Source organism: Mauremys reevesii, linkage group 20 (genome assembly GCF_016161935.1).
Source record: "Mauremys reevesii isolate NIE-2019 linkage group 20, ASM1616193v1, whole genome shotgun sequence".
In the NCBI taxonomy this organism is placed as follows: domain Eukaryota; kingdom Metazoa; phylum Chordata; order Testudines; family Geoemydidae; genus Mauremys; species Mauremys reevesii.
In genome coordinates this window covers 167,769-193,185 of record NC_052642.1, presented here as the reverse complement: position 1 = coordinate 193,185, position 25,417 = coordinate 167,769, and the positions used below count along the sequence as shown (strand labels likewise).

The 25,417-nt window shown below is 55.0% G+C and overlaps 1 protein-coding gene across 4 annotated transcripts in view; it reads right to left on the bottom strand.

Moving 5' to 3' along the window:
• Positions 1-24,250, bottom strand: part of SEPTIN4 (septin 4) — a 95,860-nt gene extending 71,610 nt beyond the window's left edge. For all 4 annotated transcript variants that reach the window (XM_039508292.1, XM_039508293.1, XM_039508294.1 and 1 more), the window contains exons 1-4: positions 22,764-24,250; positions 21,582-22,583; positions 4,967-5,011; positions 4,269-4,276 (exon numbers count right to left, since the gene is read on the bottom strand). In XM_039508292.1, the coding sequence (XP_039364226.1) occupies positions 4,269-4,276; positions 4,967-5,011; positions 21,582-22,583; positions 22,764-24,243 (2,535 nt within the window). In that variant the 5' untranslated portion in view covers positions 24,244-24,250. The remainder of the gene's footprint in view (positions 1-4,268; positions 4,277-4,966; positions 5,012-21,581; positions 22,584-22,763) is intronic.
• Between the last annotated feature and the right edge of the window lie 1,167 nt (positions 24,251-25,417).

The window sequence follows — 25,417 nt, the reverse complement described above, 5'->3', positions numbered from 1 at the left end:
CCAGTGAGCAACCCCGTGCTTAGCTGCACCTAGTGGTGAGCTGGAGCCGGTTCCCAAGAACCGGTTGCTAAAATTAGACCTCCGTGGAGAACCGGTTGTTAAAGGGCCAGGGGGTGGGCAAAGAACTCCGGTCCGTGGGCTGGACCATCCTGTTGCTCCCAGGATTCCCAGCTGGGGAGGCTGAAGCTCCCCCGGCCCTTCCCCCACTTCCCCCCAGCTGCAGCATGGCCAGCCACTGGCATCAGCTGGGCAGCTCAGCTGAGCTCCGGAATCATCCTGCTGCTTTGAGCTGCCGGCAAGGTAAGGGGGGAGGGGGCTGCAAGCTCTAGGGCTGCCGGGGGGGCAAGTGGGGCAATTTGCCCCAGGCCCTGCAGGGGCCCCCAGCCCCACAAGTATGTCTCCTCCTGCCCCGGCCTCTCCCCTGCTCCCCCCCACTTAAATCAGAACTTTTTATAGGGAACCGGTTGTTAAGATTTTGGCAGCTCATCACTGGCTGCACCTGTGCGAGGCGCACACCCGACTGACACCCGCTGTAGCCAGCCAGCGTCTGGGCTATTGGCACTCAACAGTGGCATCTGCTGAGCCAATGCATTGTTACACAGATGACTGATGCCTGCATAGCCCAGAGCACAGAACCCTTCACGGGCCAGGGCAGCCCTTCAGAGGAGACTCCCTGCTGTTGTCAGGGTGATTCAGCGCCTGCCCACCCCCAACCTAGGGTAGGAAACAGGCTGCCAATGCAGGGTTTCCAGCACGTAACAAACCCTGAAAGCCGGCGAGTTGTGTGCGCCTTTGAGCTCGGGCAGAAAAGATTCATCCCGCTCTCATTTCCAGTGCCTTGACAGGGGCCCTGCAGGCCCTGTGCTGTGCATGCCCCAGTGACGAACTGGGAATGTTCTTAATGTTTTCTCTGAATACTGTGTGGGTGCCTCAGTTTCCCCTATGCAGTTCTTAAGTATCTAAGTGGTGGGATAAGGGTGTGTGGTTGCTGCAGAGCAAAGGGCCAGTGCACATAAATGCCTGACACTCTGTCTCCTAGCAACTGATGGCCTGGGCCTCTCCTCTGCAAAGGTGCCAACTGAAGGTGTTGGAGACAAAGAGATCAGGTGACCTCCTGGCCCGGAAAGAGAGGAAGGCCAGAAAGGACAGGGCTGGAGGGGTTTCAGTTTGGGGCTGGTGGGGGACGAGGAGTGAGGGCAGACGTGGGTGTCTGCCTCGCTGGGCCCCAGAATGAACCCGTCTGAGGGGTCCGGTTCTCTGTACCTACAAGCCCTGTTTTAGACCATGTTCCTGTCATCGAATAAACCTCTGTTTTACTGGCTAGCTGAGAGTCACGTCTGACTGTGAAGCAAATTGGGGGTGCAGGACCCTGTGGCTTCCCCAGGACCCCGCCTGGGTGGACTCACTTTGGGAAGCGCACAGAGGGGCAGAGGATGCTGAATGCTCCAAGGTCAGACCCAGGAGGTGAAGCCGTGTGAGCTTCTTGCCCTGCAGACAGTCTGCTCCGAGGGCCAGGAGGCTCCCAAAGTCCTGGCTGGCTTTGTGGGAGCAGGTCCAAAGCATCGCCTGGGGACTCTGTGACAGCCCCCCATTGTGGGGGATCCAGGGCAATGGTTTCCCTTCCTCAGTCAGAGAGGTGAATTCAGCGAAGCCCAGAAAGTGCCCAGACCCCAGGGTACATCTTCCAGGTGCCCAGGCCAGCGAGCACACGTGGCAGCACTGGCGAAGCAGGGCACTCGCTCTGAGTGTGACAGGGCAGTTTGCTTGTGCTGGAGAGCCTGGGGCCAAGCCAACCCGGCTTACAGAATGAGCCCACCTGAGGGGAACCAGGCCATTGCCCACAAGGAGCAGAAGGTGGCTGCCATCAGGGAGGAAGCTCAGGAGACTGCAGTGAGGGAGGGAGGTTCTGGCAGGGAAGACCCTGAGCCCAGGGGAGTTGCTCTGGCTAGGAAGGGCTGGGAATAGCCTGCTAAGGCAGGAAGGATGCTGACTCCCAGGATTCCCAGCTGGGGAGGCTGAAGCTCCCCCGGCCCTTCCCCCACTTCCCCCCAGCTGCAGCATGGCCAGCCACTGGCATCAGCTGGGCAGCTCAGCTGAGCTCCGGAATCATCCTGCTGCTTTGAGCTGCCGGCAAGGTAAGGGGGGAGGGGGCTGCAAGCTCTAGGGCTGCCGGGGGGGCAAGTGGGGCAATTTGCCCCAGGCCCTGCAGGGGCCCCCAGCCCCACAAGTATGTCTCCTCCTGCCCCGGCCTCTCCCCTGCTCCCCCCCACTTAAATCAGAACTTTTTATAGGGAACCGTTTGTTAAGATTTTGGCAGCTCATCACTGGCTGCACCTGTGCGAGGCGCACACCCGACTGACACCCGCTGTAGCCAGCCAGCGTCTGGGCTATTGGCACTCAACAGTGGCATCTGCTGAGCCAATGCATTGTTACACAGATGACTGATGCCTGCATAGCCCAGAGCACAGAACCCTTCACGGGCCAGGGCAGCCCTTCAGAGGAGACTCCCTGCTGTTGTCAGGGTGATTCAGCGCCTGCCCACCCCCAACCTAGGGTAGGAAACAGGCTGCCAATGCAGGGTTTCCAGCACGTAACAAACCCTGAAAGCCGGCGAGTTGTGTGCGCCTTTGAGCTCGGGCAGAAAAGATTCATCCCGCTCTCATTTCCAGTGCCTTGGCAGGGGCCCTGCAGGCCCTGTGCTGTGCATGCCCCAGTGACGAACTGGGAATGTTCTTAATGTTTTCTCTGAATACTGTGTGTGTGCCTCAGTTTCCTATGCAGTTCTTAAGTATCTAAGTGGTGGGATAAGGGTGTGTGGTTGCTGCAGAGCAAAGGGCCAGTGCACATAAATGCCTGACACTCTGTCTCCTAGCAACTGATGGCCTGGGCCTCTCCTCTGCAAAGGTGCCAACTGAAGGTGTTGGAGACAAAGAGATCAGGTGACCTCCTGGCCCGGAAAGAGAGGAAGGCCAGAAAGGACAGGGCTGGAGGGGTTTCAGTTTGGGGCTGGTGGGGGACGAGGAGTGAGGGCAGACGTGGGTGTCTGCCTCGCTGGGCCCCAGAATGAACCCGTCTGAGGGGTCCGGTTCTCTGTACCTACAAGCCCTGTTTTAGACCATGTTCCTGTCATCGAATAAACCTCTGTTTTACTGGCTAGCTGAGAGTCACGTCTGACTGTGAAGCAAATTGGGGGTGCAGGACCCTGTGGCTTCCCCAGGACCCCGCCTGGGTGGACTCACTTTGGGAAGCGCACAGAGGGGCAGAGGATGCTGAATGCTCCAAGGTCAGACCCAGGAGGTGAAGCCGTGTGAGCTTCTTGCCCTGCAGACAGTCTGCTCCGAGGGAGAGGAGGCTCCCCAAAGTCCTGGCTGGCTTTGTGGGGAGCAGGTCCAAAGCATCGCCTGGGGACTCTGTGACAGCCCCCCATTGTGGGGGATCCAGGGCAATGGTTTCCCTTCCTCAGTCAGAGAGGTGAATTCAGCGAAGCCCAGAAAGTGCCCAGACCCCAGGGTACATCTTCCAGGTGCCCAGGCCAGCGAGCACACGTGGCAGCACTGGCGAAGCAGGGCACTCGCTCTGAGTGTGACAGGGCAGTTTGCTTGTGCTGGAGAGCCTGGGGCCAAGCCAACCCGGCTTACAGAATGAGCCCACCTGAGGGGAACCAGGCCATTGCCCACAAGGAGCAGAAGGTGGCTGCCATCAGGGAGGAAGCTCAGGAGACTGCAGTGAGGGAGGGAGGTTCTGGCAGGGAAGACCCTGAGCCCAGGGGAGTTGCTCTGGCTAGGAAGGGCTGGGAATAGCCTGCTAAGGCAGGAAGGATGCTGACCAGACCACGGGAGCTTGGGCTGTACCGGGCTGGAGGGAAGATTTCTGTGTTGACCTCTGAACTTTCATTTAATGTGTCAGACTCTAAGGAGGGCTGCTATGATGGGACTAGAAAAACCCTGTGTGGTGTTTATTTGGGGTGCCAAGAAGGGAAACTCCAGTGAGGGGCTATGTGCAGGGCTGCTCAGAGGCCAGCAGGGGGCGCTGTGAGGTGACAGGGTATGCTGGAGACCTGAGCCATGGAGCTGACAGCACCTGCCCAGATGCCCTGCTCCTTGCCAGGGTGGGTAAATGGGAACAGTGCTGTCCAAGAGAGCTGAGAGGGTACAGGAACCCACCTGCCCAGCTCTCATCTCTCAACGAGGGGAGACCCTGGAGAAGTGGGGCCAGACAGGCAAGGGGCTACAAGCAGGAAAGAAGTGTCATGCCAAGGGATCTCTTACCTCTTCGTCTGGTGACACGGGAGTTTGGCAGAGGAGCCACATGCAGGGAGGAGTGTGAGGATTTGGAAGCAGGTGGAGAACAAAGCAGGAGGGAAGGAGAGAAACGAATACAGGTTACTTCACTACTCACCGACATGCACTCCAAAAAAAACCAGGCAGCTGCTGACGGATCAAACAGACAACCAAGGGAAAGCATCTTCCCCACAGCTATCTGCTGTCACAGCAGGGCAGCCATCCTCCATTGTCTGAAACCTCAGCAGACTGGGGGTGTATTGCTGGGTTTAGACACCAGCCAAAATTCACTTGCTGGCTTTTGTTGTAGAAATTTCAGCTTTAGAAGCACCTGATCACACCCTCCATCCCTTGGCTGCAGATGCCTCATAGATGGAGAAAGATGCCCCAGGGAAGAACCCCAAAAAGATCACAGGCCACAAAAGCTTAAAATCCATCTTTAATTCAGTCTGTGATTCAGGGTTTAGCTATGCTTAAGCAAAACACTGTGTTTGTGTAGGTTCTACAAAAATAGCAACTTGGGATTCTGGTTGCAATTTCTTGGTGAGATGATACCGTGTGGGGCAAGGGAGCCTTAGAGAAAGGGAAATCAACAACCAGGGAGGGAGAGATCTCTGAGCTCTAACCATTAAAACAGAGCAAACCCTGTATCTAAGATTCCGTACGAAATGAGGTGAGACACCAACCTCTCAGCCACCACAGGATGTCAGTGTACATTTCATCGGTGAGATCTGCAGTGGAGAGAGAGAGAGAGAGAGAGAGGGTGAACTGAATCCTGACTGTGATGTCATGGAAAACCCAGCACTGACAAGAGTTCAGTGCTGTCCCAGAGCTCAGTGCAGGGCAAGACACAAGCACACACAATCCCTGCTCCACCTTCCCTCTCTTTCCTGCTCAGATTAACTGTGCTGCGGTGAGTGGCGAGGCTAAAGAATTGGTAAGGGCCCCAAAATCTCCCACTCCTGGGTCCGCTGGCTGCTAGATGATGTATCCCAAACTCGGCAAAGTTCCTGCCCTTCCCTCATACTACACTGGCTTCTGTCTGGGGGCCGTCTCAGGAGCAGGTAACAACACATCCTCTCACTATGTGAAGGGTCGGCAAGCTGCCCCGAGCTGATGTCAGACGGATAGGCTGGCATCAGGGCTTTTGGAGCAGCTACCATGTCACCTTCAGTAAGGGTAGTCTGGTTGAACCACACCCGTATAGAAGGATCCTATGGAGTTTAAAGAACATGAATGCCTTTCTGTAGGTGCATTGAGCCAGGCCAGCCTATACTCATGAACAGACTAGACGGCTGGAGAATTCTGCAGGCTGGTTCCAAAATCTATGGCTATGATCACATTTTCTGTTCAGTGTTACAGATATTTAGAGTAGTTTCTGTAAAGACCTGTCAAATATCTACCACACTCTAACACTTTCTTCCCCGCTGACTGTGACAGGACTTTTCTGTAAGGGCTCTGGCTGGCTCTGACTCACCCCCATCCTGCTGATAACAACAATACCTTTCATTTCTCTAGAATCTCTTACCTGTGGATCTCAAAGTGTTTTAAACACATTCATGAATCACACCTGGTAACAACCCTGTGACAGAGGGGGAACCCACCAGAACCCCGCCCCCCACCTCCCCCCCCCACTCTGGGCTCTGGGAGGGGGGGGCGCAGGCAGATCCTGGGCTGGGGATTAGGAGTGCAGGAACTGGGCTGGGGCAGGGGTGGGTGTGCAGGAGGAGGTGAAGTGCAAGCTTTGGGATGGAGTTTGGGGTTGGGAAGGGGTGTGTGGGAGTGGGGAGGAGAGTTGGGGGGAGTGCAGATGAGGGGTTCATGATGCAGGGGGGGGCTCAGGGGGGCAGGCAGAGGTTTTGGTGTGTGGGGTGAGGGGGCTGGGGGGATGGGGTTCATGATGTGGATGTGGGGCGCTGGGGCTGGGGGGCTGGGGGGGGGGGTGCAGGGATTTCAGTTCATGCTGTGGGGGGCTGAGGGGCTGGGGGGGGGGATGGGGGGATGAGGGGGGTGGCTGGAGCTGCTGGGGCTGGGGAGGGTGGGGGGGTGGGGTCTGTGATGTGGGGGGGGGTGCTCAGGGCTGGGGCTGGGGGGGGGGGGGCTGAGGGGATGGGGCTGCTGTGCTGGGGGTGGTGGGAGGCTGGGGATTAGGGGGGGGGGGGGGAGGATGGGGTGGCTGGGGCTGGGGGTTGGGGGGGTGGGGGGGTGGGTGATGGGGGGGAGGATTAGGGGGGGGGGGGGGGGGGGACTGGGCTGGGGGTGGGGGGCTGGGCTTGGGGGGGGCAGGAGGTTTGGGGGCAGGGGAGGGGGGCAGGCAAGGGCTGCCTGCGTAGTGGTAGGCAGCAGACAGCAATTGACGGGAGCACCCGCAGCAGCTGCAGGGCAAGCAGGGAGCCTGCCAGGCAGGGGGCAGGGAGAGGGAGAGGCGCGCGACAGGGGGTCAGGGCGAGGCAGGGCGTGCCTGGGCGGAGGGGCAGATGACCCAGGGCACAGAGTTTAAGCAATTTCGGAGGAGAAGCTGTCTCCTGACTGCAGTCTCCTCTCCTCATCCACTGCTGAGCACAGAAGCGTGTTCCAGGATCTCAGCTCTGAAGCACATACACTTCGTAGTCACATATGGCTGTGCCCCCCGGCGCCTGCCCATGTTGCTTCTAGCCCTCACAACCATGAAGAGAGCCTCAAAAATGTGAATCAGAAACTGGTGCAGTAGTCACTGCCTCAGTACTGAGCTGAAGGGAAATCTCTGTTCTCTGTCAGCAGTATGGAGCCTGTGACACACCAGCAATTCTGAGTCTTTCAGTGGCGGGCAGAGGTGCACACGCACACGCACACGCACACACACGCATGCATGACAGCTCACTACTATATATTCTGAAGGACTGATAGAAACAGCCCCAATAAAACAGCTAAGTAGGGTGGTAAAGTCTTTAGCAAACAGATGCTAAGAGAACACGGATAAAATCCAAATCTGACAAATCAATGAATGGTGGAGATTAAGAATCAGTTTCCCCCCCAAGCTTTATAAATCCAGGCTACTCCTGGTCTACTGGCTGTCACTGGAGTCTTCAACAACAGCAGGGATCACTGTTATTCCCTGACTGCAAACACCCTCTGTGACGCAGTGGGACTGTTCTTAATGTGTCCTCTGAATACTGTGTGGGTGCCTCAGTTTCTCCTATGCATTAAAAGTCTCCAGTGTGCATAAATGGCCGACAATCTGTCTCCTAGCAACAAATGGCCAGGGCCCTTCCCCCCCTTGCAAGAGGATAGCTAAAGGTGAAAAAAGAGATCAGGTGACCTCCTGGCCCGGGAAAGAGACAAAGGCCAGAAAGGATGGGCTGGAGGGGGTTTCAGTTTGGAGCTGGCTGGGGATAGGAAATGAGGGCAGATGGGGTTGTCTGCCTCGCTGGGTCCCAGAATGTACCTGGCTGAGGGATCCCGTTCTCTGTACCTACAAGCTCTGTTTTAGCCCGTGTTCCTGTCATCGAATAAACCTCTGTGTTACTGGCTGGCTGAGAGTCAGGTCTCACTGCGAAGTGGGGGTGCAGGACCCGGTGGCTTCCCCAGGACCCCACCTGGGCGGACTCACTGTGGAAAGCGCACAAAGGGGCATATGCTAAATGCTCCAAGGAAAAACCCAGAAGGTGAAGCCGTGTGAGCTTCTTGCCCTGCAGACAGTCTGCTCCAAGGGAGAGGAGGCTCCCCAGAGTCCTGACTGGCTTTGTGGGGAGCAGTTCCAGAGCATCGCCGGGGACTCCGTGACAACTGGTGGCAGAGGTGGGATGTACTGCACCCTGTGAATCGTGTAAGTGACTGGGGAGCAGTAAAACAAAGGGGGGATAATGAGGACCAGGCATGCTGAAGGCTCAAAGAGGGATGGTTTCAGGGGGTGGTTAACCTCTGGGAGTGTGTGACCAGCGAGAAGGACTGTTGGAGTAACGGGGTCCCCCTGAGGGCTGCAGGGAGCAGTCTCGGGGTGGAGGAGCTGCCCCTCGACCCTGGGAGGGAGAAGGACTTTTGCAGTAGCAGGGTTCCCCTGGGGATTGCAGGAGCAGTCCCATGGGCGGAGGAGTCTGCAGCTCGACCCTGGCAAAGAGGTGGTGACCACGAGAAGGGCTGGCACACCAGGGGTTCTTCCTGGAAACCATGAGGGAGCTGAGAGCACACGGGACTCTGAGTCCAGAGCAACTTGGGAGCGGTGAAGTGATGGCCTATCACCATCTCTTTAAGAAGGACATTGTGATCCTGTGCACAAAGAGAGGGTGACGCATTGGGAAGTTCACCAAGGCACAGTTAATCGTGCAGCTGGAGGGGGAGAACTCCACCAGAGAGGTCCTTTGGGGCCATCTGCCTGTCCCAAGTCAGGGTAAAGGAGGAGGGTTGGGCGTGGGGCTAGCAACTCCACCCTGTAAAAATCAGCTTGCTACAGAAACGCCAACAATAGAGAATGATGGAGGGGGAGGACTGCTCTGAGGAGCAGATTCCTGACCCAGATGGGGCTACAAGAGGATCTGGGAGCAGCTGGAGCAGCAGCCAGGCATCCACGAGAGTCTGGTCCCCAACGCTCGGGTTCCCCATCAGGGGATCGGAGACGGATGGAATTGGAGCAGAGCCCGAGAGAGCGAGAGGACCGTGAGAGAGAGCAAGAGCCCGAGGAAAAGCTGCAGGAGAAGCAGCAGCAGCCTGGACTGGCGATGGTGGAGCGGAGAGACATAGGGGGCTGCCCAGGGGTGAGTGGGGATAGACCCCGGGCTGCCGGTTCCGCAGGGAACCTTGACACTAAATTGCTGCCCCTGGTTAAGGAGGGGGGATGTGGATGCCCAGCACATGGCCTTCAAGCAGGCGGGTGATAGAACCAGGGGAACCCTGTGGAAAAGCCCCATATCTAGCTCCCTTGCTGGGTCCCCAGGCCATAGACGCTGTCAGCTAGATGGGTGGGGTGGTGGAGAGGCTCCCACTCCTGGCCCCGGCCTATATGTCTGCGTGGAGTCTCCTGGGCTCAGGCCCCTCGGACCCCCAGTGGGAGCAGAAGGTGGGGGTGAATGGGGAGACCTGCCTGGGGTGGCAGGACCCTGGGACAGAGAGAACTGTTGTCAGGCCCCGGGTGGTGCAGCCGCAGATGCTGAGGGGCTGTGGGACCTGGGTGAAAGTCCCCGGGGTGAAGCCCCTCGCCCTGACTATGGCCCGGATCCCTGTGCAGATGCAGGAGGGGTCTAGCTGGCTGGTTCTCCAGGATATTGGCTGTGAGGTCTTGGGGGAGTGACTGTGTCTCTTTGGGACAGGATCCAGGCCCCGCTCCTGTAATGGAACCAATTGGCTAAGATGAAAATGGTCATTGAAAATGCAAATGACCTGGCTGGCAGGGGGGAGGGGCTACTGGGCTCAGGATACCTGCCTGTCTGCAACCAGACCCCTGGGAGGGAGAGATGCTCCCCACCCCCCTGCACACCAGAGAGGGGGCTCACGCTGGCTCTGATGCTGTGACCAGAGCAGAGAGCTCACTGCCTGCCCCCACGGGGACAGCAAGGGCAGCGCTGAGCACGGGGGGAGCTGAGACCCCAGTTGAGTGGGGGGACACACCCAGGCAGGGCAGGTCGGCTGCCAACCAGGTTTGCCTGGTCCAGACATGCTGCTGAGAAGTGATTACACAGCAGGGAGGGAGCTACCAGGGACAGGGCTCAGGGGGGCTGTGACCCCAGGCCTAGCCAGCGAGAGGGAGCAGGTCCCACTCCCTTCCCCAGTTGCTGAATCCCAGACCGAGCTGCGGAAGGTCCCTCCTTGGAGAAGCTGAGGGGACTTGCTGGCCACAGTGCTGCAAACCCCCTTGGGGAAGGTTGCAAGGACAGAGTCCTGCGGGAGAAGGGATCCCTGTACCGGGGATGGGCTCCCCAAGGGGAAGTAGAACTGGGGGGAATCGGGAGGCAGCTGGTGGTGCCCCAGGAATCCACAGGGTTCTTCCCTTTCGAGCTGCTGGATGGGAGGAGAGTGAGGGGACCCCTGGACCTGGAAGGGGAGGATTGGGAGGAGAAGGGGGAAGACCCCCTGGGGATCTCTTCCCTGAGGTGGGAGCCAATCTCCCCATCAGGTGTTCCCCGCTCAGAGTCACTGGGAAAGCAGCCCAGAACCTGGAGAGAGGTCAAGGACCTGCTGGCTTTAGATGGGATCCAGCAGTTCAACAGCCTACGGGCCTCACCCGTGGGGCTGGTCCCCAAGGAAGACAAGATGATCTGGTTCTGTGGGGACCATCGGAAGCTTAAAGCCATCACGGTGTCCAATGCCCACCCCATGCCTAGGCCTGGGGAGATTCTAGACAAGCTAGGGGGTGCTCATTACCTTTCTACCACGGATCATACCAAGGGTGACTGGCAGGTGCCTGTGAGCCCTTTGGGGCTCTTTGAGTTCCTGGTCCTGCCTTTTGATCTCAAGGGGGCGTCGGCCACCTCCCAGTACCAAGTGGGTCGGTTACTGAGGGGGATGGAGAACTTGGCCCTGGCATATATTGACGATATCTGTGTCTTTAGCCAGACGTGGGAGGAACACGTGTCCCAGGTGAAGAGGGTGCTGGGCTGCCTCCAGGAGGCAGGACTGATGGTAAAAGCCGAAAAGGGCAAGGTGGAGATGATCAGAGACTGGCCCATTCCCCAGCTTTATTGGGATGGTGGGGTACTACCGGAGGTTTATACCCCACTTTAGCTCCTTAGCTGCCCCCATCCCTGAGCTATGTGAGAGGGGGAAGCCAGACGAGGTGCTCTGGACCGAGCAGTGCCAGAGGGCTCTCTGTATACTGAAGGAGGCTCTAATCCAGGGCCTGGTAAATCTGGCAAACCCAGACTTTGCCGAGCCTTTTGCTGTGTCACCGACACCTCAGACGCAGGGCTGGGCGCGGTGCTGATGCAAGCCGATGCTGGGGGGGCGGGGGGGAGACACCCTATCAGGTACCTGAGCAAGAAACTGCTGCCCCGGGAGCAGAACTATGCGGCCTCAGAGAAGAAAGGCCTGGCCATGGTGCAGGCCCTTAGAAAGCTGCAGCTGGATCTATTTGGGTGGCACTTTACTGTCTATACTGACCATTCTCCTCCGATGTGGTGGCGTCAAATGCAAGGGGCTGATGCCGAGCTGCAGGTGACAGACACCTGGTCAGAGGGTGGCCAAGGTCAAGCTGGGGGCTCTTAACCAAGAGAGCCTGAATTGCAGCCCTCCAAACTGGAGCGCTGGGAAAAGACCCAATCCCAGTTTAAACCCCAGGGGTACTGCGGTGGCAAAAGGGCCCAGGCCGCATAAACCTTCCCACATGCAGCCTGCAAGCACCATCAAGCACAACAGACCCACGGAGAAGTGAAACTGGAAGGACCTGGTGTAACTCCCACCAAGGAATGGGAGAGATGATGGGGCATCCATGGGAACGTTGGTGGGTTCGAACTTCCCCAGGTCACCGGCTAAAGTGACCTCGCTCAGTTCAGTCTCGAAGGCGGGAGAGATGTGACTAAGTGAGACTGTTCTTAATCTTTCCTCTGAATACTGTGTGGGTGCATGAGTTTCCTCTATGCATTTCTTAAGTCTCCAGTGTGCATTGTGATGGAGCAAGGCCGGATGGCTACAGGAAAGTATTGAGGAGCAGGTATGTTAGCTCCAGGCTAAGCAAATCCCTAGTACCATGGGAACCAAAATGGCAGTTGCTCCAGGCTAATCAAGGCACCTGGGGCCAATTAAGAACTTTCTAGAAGGCACCGGAGAGAGCTACATTGATTGGAGCACCTGCAGCCAATCAGGACAGGTTAATCAAGGCACCTGGTATAAAAAGGGGAGCTCACTCCAGTCTAGGGAGGAGGAGCCAGAGGAAAGAAGTGTGCATGAGGAGCTCAGGCAGGTTAGTCCTGGGAGAGAGACGTTCGGACGGGACCAGGCAGAGGACCCCAGATATAATAACGTCAGGAAAGAGGTGGCTGAGATAGATGGGATACCAGTGGAGGGGAAGGTCCGAGGCCAGGACCCTACTTTATAGTGAAGAAAGATCTCCTGTACCATGTGGTGCAAATGCAGGAGCGGGAGATGCATCAACTTCTGGTGCCCCGAAAACATCAAAAAAACATATTGAGCCTCGCCCATGGTCACTTGTTTGGAGGACACTTAGGGGTAGAGAAGACCCAGGCCAGGATCCTGCGGAGGTTCTTCTGGCCAGGAGTACATGAAGATGTCAGGCGATACTGCACCTCTTGTCCAGAGTGTCAGCTACATAGCCCTCGCCCACACTTACGGGCCCCTTTGATACCCCTTCCAATAATAGAGGTACCATTTGAACGCATAGCCATGGATCTGATTGGGCCCCTAGAGAAGACAGCTCGGGGCCACCAACATGTGCTGGTTGTACTAGACTATGCAACCCGATACCCGGAAGCTGTCCCCCTACGCAACACAGCTTCCAAGACAATAGCTAAGGAGCTAGTGCAGATCTTTTCCCGGGTTGGGCTTCCCAAGGAGATGCTGACTGATCAAGGGACACCTTTCGTGTCTAAATTGATGAAAGATCTCTGTTCATTGCTCCATGTACAAGCCCTACGGACCTCTGTATACCACCCACAAACAGACGGCCTTGTGGAAAGGTTCAATAGGAGCCTCAAGGCCATGATCAGGAAAGTGGTGAGCCGGGATGGGAAAGACTGGGATACCCTATTGCCTTACCTCATGTTTGCCATCCGGGAAGTTCCACAAGCCTCCACAGGCTTCTCTCCATTCAAACTACTATATGGGCACCACCCCCGAGGCATATTGGATATAGCCAGAGAAGCCTGGGAAGAGGAGCCAAATCCCGGAAGGAACATAGTTGAGCATGTACTACAGATGAGGGATCGGATATCCCAGGTTATACCCATTGTACGAGAACACTTGGAAAAAGCACAGGAGACCCAACGGACCCATTATAACCACGAAGCAAAGCTTCGACGGTTCCAACCAGGGGATCGAGTAATGGTCCTTGTGCCCACAGCAGAAAGCAAGCTGTTGGCCCAGTGGCAGGGACCCTATGAAGTAATTGAAGCCGTGGGAGAGGTAAACTATAAGGTACAGCAGCCAGGCCGCAGAAAACCGGAGCAAATTTACCACATCAATCTTCTAAAACCTTGGCATGATCGAGAGGCATGCTTAGTCACCTGGGAGACTCTTCCCCAGGAGGATAACGTACATGAGCAAGTAAAGATATCACCCGACTTGACGCCAATCCAAAAGATCGAGGCAACTGATATGATTAATCATAACCGAGATGTTTTCTCTACAAAACCGGGGCGGACAACTGAGACCTATCACCATATCCGCACGATCCCTGGAGCCAAGGTAACACTGAGACCCTACCGAATTCCAGCAGCCAAAAGAGAAGAAATCAAGACTGAAGTAAAGAAAATGTTAGAATTAGGCGTTATTGAAGAATCCTACAGTCAGTGGTGCAGTCTAATCGTTCTAGTGCCCAAACCTGATGGTACCACGAGATTCTGTAATGACTTTCACCGACTGAATGAAGTATCCCAGTTTGATGCATACCCCATACCACGCATCGACGAACTGGTTGATCGACTGGGTAGTGCCTGTTTCTTGACTACACTGGATCTGACCAAAGGGTATTGGCAGATTCCCCTGACCAAAGAAGCTAAAGAAAAGACAGCGTTCTCCACCCCAGACGGGCTATTCCAGTACACTGTCCTCCCTTTTGGGTTATATGGGGCCCTAGCCACATTCCAGCGCCTCATGGATAAGCTGCTGCGCCCCCATACTAGTTATGCAGCTGCATACCTAGATGATGTCATCATCCATATGCCAGACTGGGGAACCCACTTGGAGAAGGTTGAGGCAGTGCTACGCACCTTAAGGCGGGCTGGCCTCACCGCTAATCCTGCTAAGTGCACCATAGGACTAGCAGAAGCTAGGTACCTGGGATATATTGTAGGAAGAGGTATAGTGAAGCCCCAAACTAATAAACTAGAAGCGATTCAAAACTGGCCCCGGCCGACCCGAAAGAAGCAGGTCCGTGCATTCCTAGGCGTGGTAGGCTACTACCGACGGTTTATTCCCCACTTTGCCAGCAGGGCAAGTCCTCTAACGGACCTGGTGAAGGCTCGAGGTCCAGACATGGTAAAGTGGACCGACGCTGCAGAGGGGGCGTTTGTAGACCTTCGGACGGCCCTCTATAATGACCCCATACTCATAGCCCCAGACTTTACCAAGGAATTTATTTTACAGACAGATGCTTCTGAGGTGGGGTTGGGGGCAGTTCTGTCACAAATGATTGGAGATGAAGAACACCCGATTCTCTACCTAAGCAGAAAGCTGCTCCCACAAGAACAGAAGTATGCAGTAGTCGAGAGAGAATGCCTCGCTGTCAAATGGGCCATGGAGACGCTGCGTTATTACCTCTTGGGCCGGCGATTTACTCTTGTGATGGACCACACACTCCTCCAGTGGATGCAGAGAAATAAGGAAAAGAATGCAAGGGTCACCAGGTGGTTCTTATCCCTACAACCATTCCAGTTCCGTATACGGCATAGGGCTGGATGCCACCACGGCAACGCTGATGGTCTTTCACGAGCACACTGCCTGGCGTCCCAAGTTGCCCAACCCTATGGTGTTGAGCAGAGGGGGGGATATGTGATGGAGCAAGGCCGGATGACTACAGGAAAGTATTGAGGAGCAGGTATGTTAGCTCCAGGCTAAGCAAATCCCTAGTACCATGGGAACCAAAATGGCAGTTGCTCCAGGCTAATCAAGGCACCTGGGGCCAATTAAGAACTTTCTAGAAGGCACCAGAGAGAGCTACATTGATTGGAGCACCTGCAGCCAATCAGGACAAGCTAATCAAGGCACCTGGTATAAAAAGGGGAGCTCACTCCAGTCTAGGGAGGAGGAGTCAGAGGAAAGAAGTGTGCATGAGGAGCTGGGAGCAAGAGACACAAGGAACTAAGAACTGAGAGGGGGTACTACTGGAGGATTGAGGAAAACACCATACAATCAAGCAGCATCAAACACCAGGAGGATCCTGTGGTGAGGGATCCCGTTCTCTGTACCTACAAGCTCTATTTTAGACTGTGTTCCTGTCATCGAATAAACCTCTGTTTTACTGGCTGGCTGAGAGTCATGTCTGACTGCGAAGTTGGGGGTGCAGGACCCTCTGGCTTCCCCAGGACCCCACCTGGGTGGACTCGCTGTGGGAAGTGCATGGAGGGGCATATGCTGAATGCTCCAAGGTCAGACCCAGGAGGTGAAGCCATGTGAGCTTCTTGCCCTGAAGACAGTCTGCTCCAAGGGAGAGGAGGCTCCCCAAAGTCCTGCCTGGCTTTGTGGGGAGCAGTTCCAGAGAATCCTGGGGACTCCGTGACACCCCTTCATTCCTGCTCCCAGAGGCTGCCTTGGCAAGCCAACAGTTCCCACACTAGGTATTCACACAGACCGAGAAACGCCAGGTTTGAGCAGAGCAGAATGAATGACATCAACAGCTCAGCCTCCTGCTCTGGTGGTTCTCCAGTGTTCACAGGTTGTTTGAATGACACACAGTGAAAGACCCTGCAGACTCTCTCATTACCCAACAGCTCTGTGATACTGTACAGAGTAGGCAGGGCACTGCCAGGGTTGATGCTCTGAGCACAGTGCCTTGTACAGAGGAGGAGGTGATGAACTGTGGGAATGCTGGCACTGGCCAAAGAACTGCTTTTTGGTTCTGTGAACAGCTACATAGCTGGGACTCAGGGACTACTTACCTAGGAACCAGGGCAAGCTGAAATGGGGAACACCGTAGTGGCAAGCACTTCTTACTGCACAGTCATAAATAGTGCTGGTCCGAAACAGCATATCCATCCCATTGAAGATTCCACAACTATCTGGGGAAAACTGATTCTGAATCAGAACAAAAAGCCCAAATGCTGAAATTTCCCATGGAACAAAATTTGGAATCAAACCATTTGTTTCAATAACATCTATTTGTGTTTCAACTTTTATATCGTGTTGAAATAATAAACATAACATATGCATTGTGTTATTAAACAAAAATAAAATACACCATTAACATTAATATTTTAATATAAAAGTTGAATTGAAACTATAAAGTTAAAATGAAACAGTGACAGTATCGAAACAAAATGATTTAGTTGAAATCAACATGTTCCTATCAAACATTTAAATTTCAACAAAACTGCATGTTCAGACAAAACTGGTCTTTTTTTTTAAATTAGCTTTAGTCATAGATGGACAGACTATCGAGGCCAAGATGTAGGCAGTCAGGACTAGTGGTTGGAGATGGAGCCAGAATTGGGAGTGGAGCCACCAGTTGGTGCTGAAACTGGAATGGGGGGTGGAGCCGGATTTGGCGACCAGGGTGAGGATCAGGAACAAGACAGGAAGCAGGTTCAGGAGTTAGGCAAGAAGGCAGGGTCTGAGGTAGCAGCCAGGTAGAGCCCAGTTGTGCAGACAACTTCCTGTGCCTCTTTGGGTATCAACAGGAAGCCTGGACCAATCAGAGCTCACAGTGCTCCTGCAACCAGGCCCAGGGAAGCCCTCCCTGATGTAACATTAGGGTCCATGGTCTCTCCTGCTCAGTCGGGTAGGAGCAAGCTGCTGGGCGAAAGCAGGGAGGTGGCAGTTGATTGGGCTCCTGCAGATCCAGGGTCAAAGCCTGCGGTGTCCTGACATTGGCCTTCAACTGGTCACAACCAGAGGAGCTTTAGGCACAGGCTGAGTAGGTGTCAGACTAATACATGGATTTCCATTGTCATTTACCAACAGACCATGGACAGACTGATGTCCTACAGCTACAGCAGAGTGTTTGCCCCCAGCTCCCAAACGGTATCCCTGTTTCTGTTCCTTATATGACCTTTTGGTCTGGGATCCTTTGTGGCAAGTTCAACACCTTCTTTGAAAGACCACTGACAACCGCTACACCTGGTGCAAAGGATTCTCGGACACATCTGGGGGCTGATGGCACCCACTGAAGACAACTCAACAGACAAGGTGTCACGGAGTCACCGGGCAATTCTCTGCAACTACTCCATAGGAAGCCAGTCAGGCTTCTGGGGGAGCCTCCTCCCTGTGAGCGCACTGTCTCCAGGGCAAGAAGCTTACGCAGCTTCCACCTTCCTGGGTCTGACCTCGGAGCATTCAGCATCTCCTTCCACACCGTGTGCTTCCTGCAGTGAGTCCGACCGGGCGGGGCTCCTGGGGAAGCCAGAGGGCCCTGCATCCCAACTCCGCAGACAGACATGACTCTCAGCCAGCCAGTAAAACAGAAGGTTTATTAAATGACAGGAACACAGTCCAAACCAGAGCTTGTAGGTACAGGAAACAGGAGCCCTCAGTCAGGTCCATCTTGGGGGGCAGGGAGCCCAGACCCCGGGTCTGGGCCTCCCTCTCTTTCCCCAGCCAGCTCCAAACTGAAACTCCCTCCAGCCCCTCCTCTGCCTTTGTCTCTTTCCCGGGCCAGGAGGCCACCTGATCTCTTTGTTCTCCAACACCTTCAGTTGGCACCTTGCAGGGGAGGGGCCCAGGCCATCAGTTGCCAGGAGACAGGGTGTCGGCCAGTCTCTGTGCAGACACCATCACGCTGGCCGTCTAAGGCTCTGAAGCAATCACACACCCTTATCCCACCACCTAGATACTTAAGAAATGCACAGGGGAAACTGAGGCACCCACACAGTATTCAGAGAAAACATTACGGACATTCCCACTTCATCACACAAGGGGACAGAGTTTTGGAAGAAATGACACAGAATGGAGGCCACATAGTGAGAAGAAGGAAGCTTTAGGAGAGGTACCAAATTGTATCATTGCCTAGAGCATCAGACCAGCTCTGATGTGTAGAAATGTGGCATATCCAAGGAGAATGATTACAAGCTGAAGATACTGGAAGAGTTGCCACTGACCTGAGGCATGTAGAACCTCTGTGACCTCATATGACAGGTGCCGGAAGTAAAGATCCTGCACTAGAGCCAGTGAGTAGAAGATCGTCCAAGTTCAAATTCCCTGCCTGGATTTATTTTCGGTGTGGGAAATCCCTTGTCACACATTTCCTGGATATGGATCCAATATTTTGTAAAACTACAGTTTTTGTTGTCGAAGACCAACAAAGGGACTCCCCAAAATAAACAATGGATTAACTGGAGTTGTATAGCTGCAACTGATGGCAAAACTCAGCTAAATGTTGACCGATGGGGATGATGAGAACCCCCTACACACAGGTGTGGAGGGGAGGGGAAATGACTTTGCAGGGTGGACAGAGGTATAACTAGTAGTGATGGGATAGAGCGGAGGGAAGGAAACATTTGGCTGTGTAAGTGTGTAGCCATGCATGGCCGTCCCCGACTGTCAATCTCCAACGGCAGCCACACCTCTCTGCTGTCATGCACCTAGAATGTCAATTTGTACAAGCGAGGGCTCAAACCTTCATGCAAGGCAGAGCAGGGCATAGTCTATGAGCCTGGGCCATCAGACCTGGGGGGACACCAAACAGCCTGAGGCACTGGCCCTCAGGCAGGGCAGGGCAGAGCAGTCAATAGTCTAGGAGCCCAGGCCCCAAGCAGGACTGGACACCAAAGCAGTCTAACATCCTAGCTCAGCAGACAGTAGACCAACACAGGTCTCCTGGCCCATGCTGGGGAGGCTACTAACCTAGGGATGGGGTGGCAGGGGATAGGGGGGCCTGGGCCCACCCAACTCCACTGGGTCCCAGCCCAGGGCCCTCGCAGTGGCAGAGTGTTCCACCACTGGGTCATTGGGGATCTGCCCGCAACACGCTGACCTGTCTTCAGGCAGCAACACAGCTTTACTACCGTCAGCTGTCCTTGGGCTACTTCCTCCCCTCCCCTCGGGATGTACCTGAATCCTGGGGTCATCCTCCATTTCCCCAGGATGCACTGCAATCCCAGCAACTTCTCAGTGTTGGCTGGTCTGGCAGCTCTGGTAGCTCAAACATGTCCATCTCCCTTGGTGGCTATAGCCCAACTGAGCTTCAGGGTCTGCCTTTTATACTTCCTGTTCCTGTCCCGCCCCTCTGCTTCTGGTGTGGTGAGCGTGGCCTTACTGGTTCATCGAATCATAGACTCTCAGGTTTGGAAGAGACCTCAGGAGGTCATCTAGTCCCACCCCCTGCTCAAAGCAGGACCAACAACAACTAAATCATCCCAGCCAGGGCTTTATCAAGCCAGGCCTGTGATGCAGTAGGAAGCGGGGTGGACTGACCTGGGAATGTCGTTTAGTGTTACTGGGACTGTCTGCATGGGGCATGGGAGAGCAGGGGATGACTTTAGGTGAGGGACGGTACCTGAGCCTGTAACCTGAGCCAGGAGGGGGGTGGGGCAAGTCCCTTTGCCCGGGAAACTGGACAAAGGAAGAGAGCCTGCTGGAGAGGTTTTTGGTTTCAGATTTGGGCTGGCTGGGAAGAGGCAGGGAACCTGAGTCTGGGGTCTAAGATCCTTGCCCCCCAGAGGGATCTGGCTGAGGGGTTCTGGTTGTACCTACAAGCCCTGCTTGGGACCGTGTTCCTGTCGTCTAATAAACCTTCTGTTTTACTGGCTGGCTGAGAGTCACGGTGAATCGCAGGAGGTGGGGGTTGCAGGGCCCTGACTCCCCCACCCTCCGTGACAAGGCCTTAAAAACTTCTAAGGAAGAAGATTCCACCATCTCCCTAGGGAACCCATTCCAGTGCTTCACCACCCTACTAGTGAAAAAGTTTTTCCTAATATCCAACCTAAACCTCCCCCACTGCAACTTGAGACCATTACTCCTTGTTCTGTCATCTGCTACCACTGAGAACAGTCTAGAACCATCCTCTTTGGAACCCCTTTTCAGGTAGTTGAAGGCTGATATCAAATCCCTCCTCACTCTTCTCCTCTGCAAACTAAACAAGCCCAGTTCCCTCAGCCTCTCCTCATAAGTCATGTGCCCCAGCCCTGTAATCATTTTTATTGCCATCTGCTGGACTCTAATTTTTCCACATTCTTCTTGTAGTGTGTGTGCGGGGGGGCAAAACTGGATGCAATACTCCAGATGTGGCCTCACCAGTGCCAAATAGAGGGGAATGATCACATCCCTTGATCTGCTGGCAATGCTCCTATTAATGCAGCCCAATATGCCGTTAGCCTTCTTGGCAACAAGGGCACACTGCTGACTCATATCCAGCTTCTCATCCACTGTAACCCCCAGGTCCTTTTCTGCAGCTGGTGTTAAGCCATGTACCCCACTGAATTCAGCCCAGATCCATTGACTTCAATATAGTGTCACAGATTTACACCAGCTGATGATCTGGCTCTAGATCAGTGGATCTCAAACTGTGGATCGAGCCCCTAAATGGGGTTGAGCCATCAGCAGATGGGGTCATTGCAATCCCTAGTGTGCGGAGGATGCCATTTTGCTCCGCTCAGTGTGACCTTGTGTGCACAGTGTGTGCGAGGTCAAAAATGCATGGAGGATGCCATCCCTCATGTGTCCTGACCCCGCATGCACCATACGTGCGAGGTCACACTGTGCCGAGGACATAAAATGCCATCCTCCATGCTGTCTGGGGTCCTGGGAGGAAATAATTTATTAAAATGGGGTCATGCTGTCATAAAGTTTGGGAACCACTGCCCTAGATTCTGCAGAATGCAGCAAAACACTGCCCTGTCTGAGACCCCACATGAATTGTCTGCGATTCTGACCCCTATCGCCCGTATGTGTGCCCTGGGAAGGTGCTGCACCCAGGACTGTCTGCTTGGCATGGAACCTGAAGTTAACAGGAAGTTCCAAACCTGTCCTTCTTGCTGTCCTGAACACTCAGTGTCTCCTTTCATTTGACTTCCCCTCCACATATTTCCAGATACTGGTAGGTTCCTCCCTGAGAGCCTCTGCACCAAAGTGACCCTTAGTGATAGCTCCCTCCATGGGAGCTCTGCTCCCCTGATGTTTGGATGCATAGTCTCCCCCAATGCACTGGAGGGTCTGCAAAAGCCCTGCAGAGCTTTCCAAGGACTGTGTATTCCTTCTGCTCCATCCCCGTGAAGCCTCTTTCAGGCTCATATTCGGGGTGGCTATAAGCAGCAATGGAGACCCTGCTTCCAGTAAGAGGCCCTGGATTGAACATACCTAAGGTTGTTTCTTACAGCAAGCCAAGAGCTTCGCACTCAATCCCATCCAGCCTCAGCGTGAAGCAGTCACAGTGACAGCTGCTACTATAGACACAGGATTGAGTACAGCCCTGAAGTGGTCATAGCAGAGTGACAGGACACCAGTCCCAGCCTGCAATGTTCACTCTGAGAGGCCCCAGTAAATTCATGGTCCAAGATTGTTTATACATACCCACAAAGAAAGCACTAAACCTGGGAATTGTTCTTTCTCTGGCTGGCTTGATCATGTCTACTGCTTCATAGCTGGGCCCAGCATGCTCTGGCTCATCCTTATGCGATGGGACAGCAATGAGTTGCTTGTCTGGTAACACTGGCATGGCCAAGTCTTTGCGTGAGATATCTGTGCCTTCACATACACAATCTGAGAGCACGTCTGTCTCCATAGGCAAAGTTCCAGCAGAGAGTGGCTCAGCCGCTGACACTGATGACCCTGGCCACGCGGGAGCCTGGCTATCTGGCTGTCCGGTGTCTGGCTGGAGTAAGGACCACCACGTTGATTCAGGTCCAAACTTGGCTAAGGCCCTAGGAGGTAAATCCCTGGGGGTTAATATAGTCTGTGGCAGGGGCGAGCCCCTGTGGGTGGCTGCACTCGCAGCCTGGGGTGAGCCCTTGCAGGTTGAGTCAGTCTCTGAGTGGAGTGGAACCCCAAGGAAGGGTTCAGTCTGTGTTGATGCATCCTTTGGGACAGATAAATAGCCGCTAGTGCAACTGGTCTGTGGGTGGAATGAGGTCCTGGGAGTCACTTTGGACTCTGGATGGAGTGAGCCCCTGCGAATCGATTCCATCTCATGGTGCAGTGCGCACCTGTAGCTTGACTCACTCTCTGGATGGATAGAGCCCCTGTGGGTCACTTCGGTGTCGGGATGGGGAGAGCCCCTGTGGGTCCCTTCAGTGTCAGGATGGGGAGAGCCCCTGCGGGTCCCTTCAGTGTCGGGATGGGGAGAGCCCCTGCGGGTCCCTTCGGCGTCGGGATGGGGAGAGCCCCTGCGGGTCCCTTCGGCGTCGGGATGGGGAGAGCCCCTGCGGGTCCCTTCGGCGTCGGGATGGGGAGAGCCCCTGCGGGTCCCTTCGGCGTCGGGATGGGGAGAGCCCCTGCGGGTCCCTTCGGCGTCGGGATGGGGAGAGCCCCTGCGGGTCCCTTCGGCGTCGGGATGGGGAGAGCCCCTGCGGGTCCCTTCGGCATCGGGATGAGGAGATCCCCTGCGGGTCACTTCAGTGTCAAGATGGGGAGAGCCCCTGTGGGTCCCTTCAGTGTCAGGATGGGGAGAGCCCCTGTGGGTCCCTTCGGCGTCGGGATGGGGAGAGCCCCTGCGGGTCCCTTCGGCGTCGGGATGGGGAGAGCCCCTGTGGGTCCCATCAGTCCTTGGCGGAAAGGAGACTGCATAGATGGGTTCAGTCTGGGTCGATTGGTCCTTTGGATTGAGGATGGTTCTGCGAGCACGTTTGGTCTGTGGCTGAGGAGTCTCGTTGCTGGCTGAAGCAGCCTCTGGCCGTGGTGAGCTCCTGGGGATTGATCCTGTCTGCAAGGATTCGCTCTTTGGGAGGGCAGGAGGCCTGTGAACGTGTCTGCCATCTGGTGTCGATGTTCCATGGTTCCGTTCAGTCTCTGGCAGGTGGCTAGCTCTCTGGCGTGGTTCCACCCTCTGGGCACTGAGACCCTGCTGCACAGTTACCAGCAAGTGGCTAGCTGTCACCGACAACTTCCCTGGCTGGACCGAACATTTGCCACTTCTCAGTTCCATTACTGTTTGTGGGGAGGCGCTTCGGGGGCTCTCGCTCCCTCGCTGCAGTGAGGCACTTTGTGGGAGATCATGCCCTTGCTGGGGGAAGACACTGCGCAAGAGCTCACTCTCTCGCTGAGGTGCGGCGGTTCGGGGGGGGGCACTCCCTCTTCGGAGCAGGATGCCCTGGCAGAGCTCATTTCCTCGCTGGGATGAAGCACTTAGGGGAGGCTCACTCTCTCGTCGGAGCAGGATGCCTTGGGAGAGTTCTCCTGCTCGCTGGGGCGAGGCGCTTCGAGGGATCTCGCTGCCCCGTTGGGGTGAAGTGCCTCGGGGGATTTCACTGCCCCTCTGGGGCAAGGCGCTTCGGGGGATTTCACTGCCCCTCTGGGGCGAGGCGCCTCGGGGGATATCGCTGCCCCTCTGGGGCGAGGCGCCTCGGGGGATATCGCTGCCCCACTGGGGCGAGGCGCTTCGGGGAATCTCACTGCCCCGTTGGGGTGAGGCGCTTCGGGGAATCTCGCTGCCTCGCTGGGGTGAGGTGCTTCGGGGGATCTCGCTGCCCCGCTGGGGTGAGGCGCTTCGGGGGATATCACTGCCCCGCTGGGGTGAGGCGCTTCGGGGAATCTCACTGCCCCATTGGGGTGAGGCGCTTCGGGGGATATCGCTGCCCCGCTGGGGTGAGGCGCTTCGGGGAATCTCACTGCCCCGCTGGGGTGAGGCGCTTCGGGGAATCTCACTGCCCCGCTGGGGTGAGGTGCTTCGGGGGATCTCGCTGCCCCGCTGGGGTGAGGCGCTTCGAGGGGGTGCACTTGCTTGTCGGAGCATGATGCCTTGGCAGCGCTCGCTCCCCTGCGGAAGTGAGGTGGTTCGGGGGGGCGCACTCCCTTGTTGAAGCAGGATCCCTTGGAGGAGCCCTCCCCCTTGCTGGGGTGAGGAGCTCCGGGGGAATTTTGCTGCTGGCTGACCTAAACTATACCCTTTCTGAGTAGAATCCATAATCCGTTGCCTTGAAGGCTGGCTGGCCTGCAGGCTGAACAAACACCATCTGTTAAGAAATTCGCATTTTTTACTTCCACAAAAAACTTGTTTTGCTGGGAGCTGTTCAATCATCAGTTCCCTTAGCTATGAGCCAGCCTAGTAAAGTCATAAAGAAGTGATGTCATCAGTTTCTCTATGACATCACTCCGGTTGCAGGTCACATCGGCAGCCATCTTTTTTTTTTCCTGCTTACTTTTTTTTAATTTTTAAAATCTATATATAGAAAAACAATCATTATAAAATATACATAAACTTGTTATAATACATCAACTTCTTCTCATATATTAACCATCTGCTACCTAATCTTAGCTATACTTTAAACATTTAATTACATATAAGATGAATGATTAAAATATAAATCAATTATTTGTATTACACAACTAACAAACAAACAAATGTTGTTTAAAAAAAATCCGACTAGTTAAAGAAAAATTATTTAAAAAGATAAAGACTAGAAGCAAAATTCAGAAGAGGGGGATCCAGATGGAAAGGGAAGGAAATGGGTAGACAAGAGAATGAGGTGAGGGGGAACCATGGATTTCATAGGATCATTCAGATATTTCTAGAAAAGAATCACATATCTCCAGAGGTGAAAGTAAGCAGGTCCGGTACGGTGTACCAGCAAGAGCCAGTATGCCGTGCCGGACTGGACCGCCTTCTGGGCCCTTTAAAGCTCTGCCGGGGCTCCGGCAGCCGTGCATGGGTGGGGATTTAAAGGGCCAGGGGCTCCCCTCAGCGGCCAGAGCCCCGGGCCCTTTAATTTTCCCCTGAGCCCTGGGGCTCCCAGCTGCTTCTGCAGCTGGGAGCTCCGGGGTGATTTAAAGGCTCTGGGGCTCCCAGCCACAGCTGGAGCCCCAGGGCCTTTAAATCGTGAAAAGTCCCGCCTCTTCCGGTTTAGGCCCCGCCTCTTCTGGTTGAGGCCATGCCCCCGCTCAGGACTCTGGCAGTACCGGTAAGTCCTTTAAGTTACTTTCACCCCTGCATATCTCTGAGAATTTTTCTTGGGTGTTTCTGTTACAATATAAAATTCTTTCCATGGTGGCCAAACTTACGATGTTTGACCCACTAGGGTTGTTCTTATATTCTGGCTCTCACCAGCCCTAGCTATATGGCAGGGTGACACCAAGTCTTAGATTTCCCCCCTGTACTACGCAGCTCTCTCCTGGACCACACAAGTTATATAAAGTCTGTTATTTCTTTAATAGAAATAATATGCACACAACTTGCTCCCCCCCCCATGGAGTTT